The 12,324-nt window shown below is 40.4% G+C and overlaps 1 protein-coding gene across 2 annotated transcripts in view; it reads left to right on the top strand.

Moving 5' to 3' along the window:
* Positions 1-12,082, top strand: part of catspere (catsper channel auxiliary subunit epsilon) — a 162,149-nt gene extending 150,067 nt beyond the window's left edge. For both annotated transcript variants that reach the window (XM_062974766.1, XM_062974774.1), the window contains 3 exons: positions 3,590-3,747; positions 5,598-5,651; positions 11,281-12,082. In XM_062974766.1, coding sequence (XP_062830836.1) covers positions 3,590-3,747; positions 5,598-5,651; positions 11,281-11,455 — 387 coding nt within the window. In that variant the 3' untranslated portion in view covers positions 11,456-12,082. The remainder of the gene's footprint in view (positions 1-3,589; positions 3,748-5,597; positions 5,652-11,280) is intronic.
* The last annotated feature ends 242 nt before the right edge of the window (positions 12,083-12,324 follow it).

Raw genomic sequence — 12,324 nt, 5'->3', positions numbered from 1 at the left:
ATTAAATGATGGCCAAAAAAGTCTTATTTTTACCAGTTGTGGTTAAATAGTTATGAGAGTAATTATTTGCCTCAACCTAAAATATTTATTCAGTTTGCATCCCACTTTTCTTCAAGAACCCGAACATAGGTGAACATACCACATGAATTAAAAATACATATAGATAAAAACATAGTAAGTTATATTATTAAAAAATAAGCTAGTTATAATACTAGAATGCAATTAAATCAAACTTTTCAAAAGTACATCCATTTAAATAATAGTACTTCTGAAATATAAAAATCAAGAGGTATAAAAAAATCACATTTTCTTTTGTAGTCAAATTGAAATCGAGCTAGAATTTGGAGGGTCTCGCCCAAAGGGAGAGAGCCCGCAGACCCACCAAAAAGTAAAAGGATCCGATACCCTGGTGAGAAAAAGAGAACCTCTGAGATAAGAATTTCCCTTCAATTTCCTAAATAAATCTCACCAGAGCTGAAGAAAATGCCACCGAGTTGTTTATTGTGATCCAGCTGGAAAGGATGTCAAAGCCGCAATAATTCGTCAAGCAGACATGCCATACAATGCATTACAGTACATTTTGTAGTAAAAAACAGGGCGGTCAACTTTGAATTTCCCGCTCCCGCCCCCCTTCTGCCGGCTTCGCACTGATTGGTTGTAGTCATCAGCTGGAGGGGAGGCGTGGACACCTCAGCCAATCAGAAAGCCAGTGCCGCTTTGGCCTCTCAGCCAATCAGGAGCGAGGGGGTGGTCCAAGCAGGAAACAAAGGGCTGGGAGTGGGATTTGAGTGGATTAAAATGGCTTAATGGGAGTCCGATGGCTGGCAATAACCTGGAGGGGTCCTCTAGACAGCTAGGTATTATTTTCAGTAGTAAGAATATACATCTGAGTCTGACGTGGCCGCCAGGATCCGGATTTTCCGAGGACTGGATATGGGAACAAATAGGCGAGATCTTGATAGTAGTTTTGGCCAGGGTGTAGAGACAAAGGAAGAAGCGGTTGGGACAATCTCAGCTTTTCGAAGGCGAGTTGTCTCTCACTGAAATGTGACAGGATTACCGGGGGCATCCTCTCCAGGTAGCCTTGCTCCGAAGCCTGGAGAGGTGTGCCCATTGTTCTTGTCCATGCAAGGGATTTTAGTTGAGTCCTTTTTGTTAAGGGATTATTCACCCCCAGAAATGAGAGGATTTCCCTGGGGGCCGGGGGCTGGGGTCACACAGGGGTAGCACTTCATATTTCATAGTTCATATATAGGACATGGGGAAAGGGAGACATATAAGGGATGCATTCATGAAAAAAAGAAACCATATCGACCCATCCCACCCATCAAAAAGTCCAAGATAAGTTCATAAACCACATAGGAAAGCATGAGATCCAGGGGAGAAAAGGTTCCAGTAATTTTCCAAATAGCTTGGCGAAGTTGGCAAAACTCCTGAACGAGGTCGGTGAAGGCTCTGATCATGGCCTGGGGTATAGGGGAACGTGTTACAATCCAGGCAGCGAGAGCACCGAAAACCAACACTGAGGCCAATAATCTTTTAATATCTTTATCAAAGCAAATAATAGTCCAAAAATGAATTGGTGGAAAAGATGAGCAAGCAATAGCCCTTTAAGAAAAGGTATAAGATAGTCCAGAAATGTCAAGGAATATGTCCAGTATTAGAGTCCAAAGTCCAGGTACCGAAACACACTCAAACCGAAACAGGGTTTGAGTGGGGAGTCAATCCGGCAAGCAAGAATCACAAACAGGGTTCAAACGTTCATAAAGGTTCTTAGAAACAAGGTAGGAACTTGAGAGCGTAGAAACAAAACTTGGCACATGAAACAAGAGAGAAGTAGACTCAATCCCAGTCTACTTGCGAGTAACGGCAACTGCTGGCCGCTCGAGCCAAGAGGCTGGGAACTGGAGGCGACGAAGCTTCTTAACGTTGGGTAAAGTTGACACCGCGGGGAAACTACTGTGAGCAAGATTTTTATTGAGGTGCAGAGTCTTCCCCCCCAAGGGGCCTTCCTCTTCTAAGTTCCCAAGGGAAAGGCTTCTAGCAAGAGTCTCCACGCTCAGCCAAGCGAGCGCTCCTCCTCAGCGATTGTTTCTGAGATCTTTGCTCGTTTAGATAGCGTCTTCTGTCGAAGGACACAGATTCTGGAGAGCTTAGGACATCTGGCAAGGGAGTAGAGTTATCCTCCGCATTTTCCCTTTCAATTAGAGCTGGCTGTGAACAGTCAACAACCAGCAGCTGCAGATTCGTGGGGTCAGGCTGACTCAGAGAAATATCCACATATTCTTCCTCCTGGTCGGAGGTGAACCCGGGGTCAGGGACTGGGGCCAAAGGTGACTGGGATCTAATAGAACGTCTGGATGACTCCATCAAGTTCATTATGGAGTTCAAATTCCTTAGGCAGAGACGAGAGGATGGAAAAAGCAGTGCGGCGGCGGAGAGTCACGGATGACAATCAGCTGTTCTTTTCCTTTAAACTTAATTCCTTGGAACAAAAGGTTATTTACTGGAGTGTAGGAGTCCAGAGTGCAGAAAGTGAGATAGCAGTTAGTCTTAGAATTAGTCTAGAAAATTATAATACAAAAATGGTGCTGATCCATTAACTCGCAGATACAGGGGTCCAATGGGTTCTCGATATCCACGGTTCAAAGAAACGCAATTTCAGCCTGAGCCAGCAGCTGCCTGCAGCTTGGGAAAAGTCCATATGCTGTAGGTTAGTGTCAGTGGAAAGGAAAAGCTCTTATGCTAGTATCAGTGAAGAGACACACAGTATCACTATGAGAGGAAAAAGTTAAAATGCAATGATACTTTATTTGGGATTAGTTACAATGTTAGGGTTGGTGAGAGAAGCAGAGGAAAGGATGGTCCCGGCTCGTTGGAGCTGCTGCTGGGGCGCACATTTCATGGTTGGCTGGTCCAACGGGACTTTCCGGATCCATGGAACTCCCTGCTGCAGGTCAGATCAGATTGAACGCAGAGGGCTCTTGGGGGCTCGACCTCAAAATCAGTGCCAAAGTCCATATGAGAAAGGCAGCAAGGAGGACCCTACCTTATTTTTCCCAGGAATGCAACTCCACAGCTTCTTTTGTGTCATTATTATATCTGCCTCCGAATATTGCAGGCCTTAAAAAAGGGTCTCCTCATAAATCTTTTTTATTGCTGTGTTTTGATATTTGATTGTTTTATCGGGCAAGGCCCCATGTAAGCCGCCCCGAGTCCCTTCGGGGAGATGGGGCGGGGTATAAAAATAAAGTTATTATTATTATTATTATTATTATTATTATTATTATTATTATTATTATTATTATTATTATCTTAAAGCCCAGTAGCAGCTTGTATGGGAACATATAATATTTCAGCTACCTTCCATCCAAATTGCACACAACACTTTTGAATTGCGCTCCAAAACAGATGACTCACACGAAGCATCTTTGCAGTGCTAGCATTATTTCTGAATGTATATTTTTGCAGATCATGCTTTTAATTCTTAATTCTTAAATAAGAAATCAGCAGTTTATTTAATATAGGCTGGTTGTTAAAGAATGCATACGTTTTAACATGGAATGAACAAACTTATCTTTCTTTTCAGAATTACAGGTCCTGCTTTGATTCGCAGGTTGACGAAATTGCAAACTTAGATACACCATATGAGATCTTAAACCATTCTGGGATGAACTCGATTATTTGGCCCCTATACTACAATGGAATCTATTTGTTCAGGTTGAGGATATTGGACCCAAACTACAGGTTAACATTAATATTTTCTTTTTTATTTGAACTTGGGCAATGCAATTTTTAGCATCAAGTTAGTCTAATGTATTTTATATGGGATATTTTCATACTGTCAGGGTGCGAGCTGGGTGGGTTTCTTCAAGCTCCATCAATCATCTTCTCCAGCACCCTGATGAATTGGTTGCAATTGTCTGCCTCACCAATTCCTATTCAATGTCAGACTCAAACACATCTGTTGTCTGAAGTCCAAACATTTATTTCAAAACATAATCCAACACATACTACCAGTGTGTTTTTATCATACAACTGCCTTATACCATCTGTGAATTTTCAAAAGATAGCATAGCCCAACAAAAAAAATTCCTTTGTGCCTTGGTTTTTAGACCTTTTCCTGGAATTATTTGAGGTGCTAATTAAGAAAACTGCATTGGATAGACCATATCAGCTCTAGTATCCTACCACCTCTTCTAATGGGGTATTTTTGCTCTGTTTTGCCACCTTGCCTCACGGCAAGGACAGGGCCTGCCTTGCACCATCACACAAATGCATGCCAGGCCCCAGCCACTTTCCTCCCAAATTCGGGGGGGGGGGGCGTCAAAATGCACTTCTATGGGGAGGAAAGTGTATTTATTCCCCCTTTTGCTGTGTGACGGCAGAAAGGGAGGTGGGGCAACGTGTATTGCCGTCCTTTCTGCCATTTGATGGGGGAGGGAAAGGTGCCAAAGCCCCTCTCCTGTCCCCATCATGTGATGAGGGGAGGAGGGAGCATGCCAACGCAAGGGCATGGCCTGAAAGGGCTGTGTGAAGAGGTCCTTAGAAATGATTATTATGGCTTTCTATGGATGAGGAGATGGAAACTGGTAGATGGCATATATTCTGAATCTCAAAATCTAGACCTGTTAGGGGGAAACTAGTGCCATTTTTGGAATCAGCAGGTCAAATATACCCAGAAACAGGAGTAACAAAATATGTATTGGTCAGTGTAAACATCAATGCCAAGTAATCTTACCAGTGGAATAGCTCAGATTACATGATGTAAATGTAATATCAGTGGTTCTATATCTTGAGCATGGCATGTCAGAACTACACGAGAAAAATTAGTTTATTTCCAGTCTGTGACACGTTCACATGTGTTCATCTCTCATTCTTTCCCTTCCCAGTTCTGCATTATTCTGCTAAATGAATCTAAATGGATAAATAAATTGAAATGCTAACCAAAAATTATATTGGCATACATATTTCTGTACAGATTTTCTCCAAAAATGAGTCACATTTCAATTTTTCCCCCTGCATAACAGTTGAAACATTGAGGATATACAAAATTATGTAGGTAACTACGGTTCAGTATGCAGGTTAGTCCAGAGAGTATAGATCAGTGCAATTTGTACAAGAAATGATAAATTCCTCAACTATCTCTAATCTGCAGGTATACAAAGATAGCTGTCCAAATTATATGTCAAAGCAACCGTTTATTTTGTTCTGTTGAAAAACTGCTAAATTATTTATAAAACATATTTAACTGGTTTGAAAACCAAAATGTTGAAGATGCAGAATCATAAAGTGATGAACTAAATTATAAATGGTTAGGTATATTTTAGTGGGGAACAGCCTCTTCCAACCTGTTGCCCTCTATAAATTTAGACTACAGCTCCCAGGATTCCTGACCATTTGGCATGCTGACTAATTGATTGTTGAAGTCCAAAAGTACCTAGTGAGCACCATGTTGGAGAAAACTGGTTTGGAGCCTATCTACGTTATTATTACTTTAATTTGAAGCAAGTACCAGGAATTCTTTGTTGCCTACTTTAAAGTCATTTTGAATGTATATACCAAAGTAGTAATAAGCTTTCCTCTGTCTGTTACAGTTTTTGCAAGCTGAATACATTCTTTGCTGTCCGTACAGTTGGTATAATTGAAAGGTAATTGCCTTTCGTTTCAGCTAAATAGTGTACATTTTAGTAGCAGTGAACATGCTCAGATTGCGAAGATGCCCTTCTTTGAAGTGTACCTCTCCCAAACTTTATGAAATTGCTTCAGACACTATATATATATATATATATATATATATATATATATATATATATATATGGATAAAAAAATTTCGGCCTAGGACAAAACAACAAAACTACACATCCCAGAAACACTAAACTTGGCAACACAACCCCTCATCCATGCCTCTACGTTCATACAACAAAAAGAAAAGAAAAATAAAGTCCTAATTACAGGGAGAGGAATAATTGTTTTTTATCCAATTGCTGCCAGTTACAAGGCTAAACTCTGCCCACTTGGTCTCCTAGCAACCTACTCAGCCCAGGGGACAGGCACAGTTAGGCCTCAGGCCTCTTCCACACTGCCTATAAGATACAGATTATCTGATTTTAACAGGATTATATGGTAGTGTAGACTCAAGGCCCTTCCACATAGCTATATTACCCATTTATAATCTTATATTATCTGCTTTGAACTGGATTATCTTGACTCCACACTGCCAGATAATCCACTTCAGTGTGCATTTTATACAGCTGTGTAGAAGGGGCCTCATATAATCCAGTTCTAAGCAGATAATATAAGATTATAAATATACAGTAGAGTCTCACTTATCCAACATAAACAGGCCGGCAGAACATTGGATAAGTTAATACATTGGATAATAAGAAGGGATTCAGGAAAAGCCGATTAAACGTCAAATTAGGTAATGATTATACAAATTAAGCACCAAAACATCATATTATACAACAAATTTGACAGAAAAAGTAGTTCAATGTGCAGTAATGCTATGTAGTAATTACTGTATTTACAAATTTATCACCAAAATATCACAATGAATTTAAAACACTGACTACAAATGGATTTAATGAATGAATTATGTTGGCTTTGACTCATTCCAGATTAAGGTTTACGTGCAAGGTTTTTGTGGACGAATGGTTTAAGTATTTTTTTTGTACTGTTTTGAATGTATTTCATGTATTATGCTAAATTGATTGTTTTAATTGCCTGTGGATTTTTTTTTGTACTATATACGGCATTGATTTTTGCCAGATTGTGAGCCGCCCTGAGTCCCTTCAGGTGAGAAGGGCGGCATAGAAATGATGGAAATAAAATAAAATAAATTCAAAAACATTTACTACTAAAAGGTAGACTGCGTTGGATAATCCAGAACATTGGATAAGCGAATGTTGGATAAGTGAGATTCTACTGTAATATGAAATAATTACTGTGGTAGAATAATAAAGAACAATATAATCTCTAAAACCAGGACAGTAAATAAAGAGCAACACTCTGAAAGCAGGGAAATTGGGAATTCCACAAAGGAAACAATCAGGGCCAGCTAACACCTCCCAAGAAAGGATTCTTCCAGAAAGGAAGCTGAGAAGGGAGTGAAGCAGTGTGTATTACCAAAGTCATTATTATTACTATCATTACTATTATTATTATTATTATTATTATTATTATTATTATTATTGTATTGCTGTGAACCGTGAAAATGAATATAATCTGGCTCCAAGTATTCAAAAACACTAATATCAGAATATATAAAAATTAATGTGGTATAATAAAACAGAACAGTACAATCTCTAAAATCAGAACTCTAAAGAACAACACTCTGAAAACAGGGGAATTCCACACAGGAAACAATCAGGGCCAGCTAACACCTCCCAACAAAGTATTCCCATCACTAAAGTCTGGCAGATCCTCTATTTTCTGAGGGCCACAGACAGTAGAAACACATAAAATATCGCAAAGAACACCACTCTGAAAACAAGGGAATTCCAGAAAAGAAACAATCAGGGCCAGCTAACACCTCCCAACAAAAAAATCACTCAGGGAGAAAGCAGCCAGGCTTTAAAGCTTCAAGGCCATTACATGCTAATCATTTTGCCTAATTGCAGCATTCATACTTGCCTCCAACAGACAAAAAATACAATCAGAAATATTGTATATTCTCAAGCTTTAGGAAATAATATCCCCTGATGGCACAGCGTGTTAAAGCGCTGAGTTGCTGAACTTCTGGACTGAAAGGTCGCAGGTTTGAATTGGGGGAGCGGAGAGAGCCCCCACTGTTAGCCCCTGCTTCTGTCAACTCTAAAGTTCAAAAACATGCAAATAAGAGTAGATGAATAGGTACTGCTTCAGCGGGAAGGTAACAGCGCTCCATGCAGTCATGCCACATGACCGTGGAGGAGTCTACGGACTCCAGTTCGGCTTAGAAATGGAGATGAGCAATTACCATCCGGTTAGCCTCACGTCGATACCAGGCAAGATTCTGGAAATGATCATTAAGGAAGTGGTTTGCAAACACTTAGAAACAAATGCGGTCATTGCTAATAGTCAATACGGATTTACCAAAAACAAATCATGCCAGACTAATCTGATCTCTTTTTTTTTTTTTTTGATAAAGTTACAAGCTGGGTAGATGCAGGGAATGCCGTGAATGTAGCATACCTGGATTTCAGTAAGGCCTTCAACAAGGTCCCCCACAACCTTCTGTCAGACAAGTTAGTCAACAAAATGAAGTTCAACAGGGACAAATGCAAGACTTTGGCAGAAAAAATGAAATGCAAAGATACAGAATGGGGGACGGTGCCTGGCTCGACAGCAGTACGTGTGAAAAAGATCTTGGAGTCCTCGTGGACAACAAGTTAAACATGAGCCTACAATGTCATGCAGCAGCGAAAAAAGCCAATGGGATTCTGGCCTGCATAAATAGGGGTATAGTGTTTAGATCCAGGGAAGTCATGCTACCGCTCTATTCTGCCTTGGTCAGGCCACATCTGGAATACTGTGTCCAGTTCTGGGCACCACAGTTGAAGGGAGATGTTGACAAGCTGGAAAGCATGCAGAGAAGGGTGACTAAAATGATCAAGGGTCTGGAGAACAAACCCTATGAGGAGCGACTTAAAGAGCTGGGTATGTTTAGCTTACAGAAGAGAAGGTTGAGAGGAGACATGATAGCCATATACAAATATGTGAGGGGAAGTGATAGGGAGGAGGGAGCAAGCTTGTTTGCTGCTGCCCTGGAGACTAGGATGCGGAACAATGGCTTCAAACTACAGGAAAAGAGATTCCACCTGAACATCAGGAAGAACTTCCTCACTGTGAGGGCTGTTCGGCAGTGAAACTCTCTGCCCCGGACTGTGGTGGAGGCTCCTTCTTTGGAGGCTTTTAAGTAGAGGCTGGATGGCCATCTGTCAGGGGTGCTTTGAATGAGATCTTCCTGCTTCTTGCAGGGGGTTGGACTGGATGGCCTGTGAGGTCTCTTCCAACTCTACGATTCTATGATTCTATGATTCTATGTACTGGTGGGATTTGTCATCTCACATAATAAAGATGAAATCGCTGCATCTCTAATAGAGGAGACATTTCTGTTGACAGGAGCTATGACAAAATGGTTCTAAGCTACCCACAAATATGTTATAATTCTCAGGAACCACATGAGTGTGCAATGCACTGATTATCTATATAAATAAAAGGATAAAGATGTTAGCACAGTGACTATAACAACAAAACTAAACGTCCCAGAAATACGAAACTTGGCAACACAACCACACCACAAAACCACACCAAACCCACAAAACTCACAACAATGCATCGTGACTATAACAACACAACTAAATGCCCCAGAAATACAAAACTTGGCAACACAACACAAAAGCCTTCCCTCCCGGTTGTAACAACACAACCACACCACAAAACCACAATCCGGACCAACAAAACTCACAACAACGCATCGTGACTATAACAACACAACTAAACGCCCCAGAAATATGAAACTTGGCAACACAATGCAAATGCCTTCCCTCTCGGTTGTAACAATACAACCACACCACAAAACCACAATCCGGACCCACAAAACTCACAACAACGCATTGTGACTGTAACAACACAACTAAACCGGATGGTCATCTGTCTGAGAGGTTTGGGTGGGGTCTTCCTCAATGACAAAAAGAAAGGAAGGTGTTGGACTGGATGCAAACTACAAATCCCAGCACCCCATGGCATGGAGTCCATGCATTTCAATTAGAGGCCTCTTCCTTCTCCCTTTCCCCACCATCCAACCCACTGACCCAGTTCCATGGCTCCGCAGGCATGGATAGAACGAAGGAAGGTGGGAGGGAAGGGAAGTGAAGTGAAGGAACGCCAAGGACAAGAGCCCTCCCTCTTTGCCTGGAAGGCCAAGAGCAAAAGGGAGGAAAGACCATTGATCTGGTTATATTTACCCTCCTTTCTGACCAGTGTGTTCTTATCAGCGAGCTCAGGATCGGAGCAGAGAAAGGGAACAGCATAGGAATAAAGGAAACAAGGAGAGCACCCACTCTATCTATCCATCCACTCATCTATCCATCCACTCACCCACTAATAATAAATACCTACACAGGCAAGAATCAGCCATGCACTGAGGCTACAAGGCCATTCAGTGCTCATCCACCTCCCCAATCCCTACATTCACACTTGGCCTCCAAAAAAAACACAATTACAATAATAACAATGACAACAACAACAATAAGAATCAACACTATCACAGGCAAGAAGCAGCCAGGCACTGAGGCTGAGAGGCCAGTCAGTGCTACACTGGGCCTCCAAAAAACAATACAGTAGCATCTAACTTATCCAACCTTCATGACCACTACAACAACAATAATAATAAACACCTACACAGGCAAAAAAAAAAAGACTATTGTACCACAATAAAAATATAAACCGCACTCAGCAGAATCAGACATCATGATCAACAACAAACCAAAGACAACAGGGATCTCAAGCAATTATCAATCAACACAAAAATTTAAGAAGGTAACATACTTCAAATACTACTACCAATGTGAGTATAAAGAAGGGTGGAGGTCACAGCATAAATACAACCTAATGTAGACTGACCAACACCACCAGACTAAGCCACAGCACTGCGTGACCAGGCACAGCTAGTTGTGTATATGTTTTAAAAATGTAAATGGGGTTGTCAGATAAGGATGAAATGTGCTGAGGGAGTCCCGAGTGAAAGGTTCCTCACTATCTGGACTTTTTCTCCTGCCTCCTCCCCATCTGACTGCACCATTTAATGGTTTTCTTCCCCGATACTTTCTACTGGCTAATTGTGACAACTACAGTATAACTAGTAAAGACATAGGCTTTAATAAATGTAGCAGCCTTTAAGGCAGTGGTTCTCAACCTGTGGGTCCCCAGATGTTTTGGCCTTCAACTCCCAGAAATCCTAACAACTAGTAAACTGGCTGGGATTTCTGGGAGTTGTAAGCCAAAACACCTGGGGATCCACAGGTTGAGAACCACTGCTTTAAGGGGTCATCGGACTATCGATTTTTGTATTATAAACTAACACAGATACTTCTCTGGAAAAATATATAGGTAATATAGGTCTAGCTAAAATCACTCTTCCTCTCTTTCAGTATCTTTATTTGTTTTATGCATTTACTAATGAGATGTGTGTATTATAAACTTGCTCTGTTTTTACTAATTGATTTAATATGATTACTGTTGCAATTGTTGCTATTGTTAACATTATTATTATATTGTGCTTGGGTTGTTTTTCAGACCACGCTGGTTACCGGTTGCTGCCTGGATAACCGTAATAATGATTCTTCTTTTGAGTGTCCTGCTCTTCACTTACTTCACATACGTAAAATCATTTCGGGCACTCAATGTTGACCCTCTGATGTCATTCGATCAAGAATTTTCACAGGCAGCACATGCTGGGAAAAAACATTGATTCATTTCCCTTTCTAACACTTTTATGGAATATTATAATTTTTTGGTGTTCTTCTTTAAATGCAAGCATAAAATGCTTCTCCGTTAAATTCTCGCAGCCCAATCAATTAATTTTTCCATGAGATACTACATAATTCCATCTTGATGTCCCCTGTTTGTTGCTGTGTGTTTTAGTGTCCTTTTGGCTTACATTTCCTAACTATAGATTCTTCTTTCAAGCTTCTTACTGTATTACACATTTGGTTCCTCTAAAATGTGACAGACGAGTTAAAACAAGGCATAGGATTCTAATGACAGATAGTGAGTTAACTTCTATACACCTTTACAAAGTTTCTATATGGAATGGTGTCAAGATGAATGGTGCTGTTTGGGGGGAAAAACCCAGTACAATGCATCAAACAGCAAAAACACTGAAATCCTTGCTATTTGGTTCACTTAAGTCTGCATAGGATTGGCTGGCAAATTTGCCATGTAGAATTTTGGGTGGGGGGGGGGGGGTAATGTTTTTGGCACTTCATGTCAGATTTTTATCTAATCTACTGTATAATCTAAGTTTTATATGTACTGATATTGTTTAAGTCTAAGGCAATTTACTGATTCTGAAAATAAATATTTTCCTGCAAAAACTCCAAAAGACAATCCAGTTGCCTACATAATTAAACCCTGTTTCAATAGTATTTCATTTCAGTATTTAACATACAATATATATACTTGCCTTTTTGTTAATTTTAAGAGTTTCTGTAAGGTATATGAGAAATAAAATGACAAAATCTTTAATGTGGAATGTACTTAAGAAAGTACAATTAAATGGGTCAGTAGTAATTTGAACTGCATTATAATGGTCAGTGTAAACTCATATAATGCAGATTG

This window comes from Anolis carolinensis, chromosome 1 (assembly GCF_035594765.1).
Source record: "Anolis carolinensis isolate JA03-04 chromosome 1, rAnoCar3.1.pri, whole genome shotgun sequence".
In the NCBI taxonomy this organism is placed as follows: Eukaryota; Metazoa; Chordata; class Lepidosauria; order Squamata; family Dactyloidae; genus Anolis; species Anolis carolinensis.
This window is presented reverse-complemented; position numbering and strand designations above follow the sequence as displayed.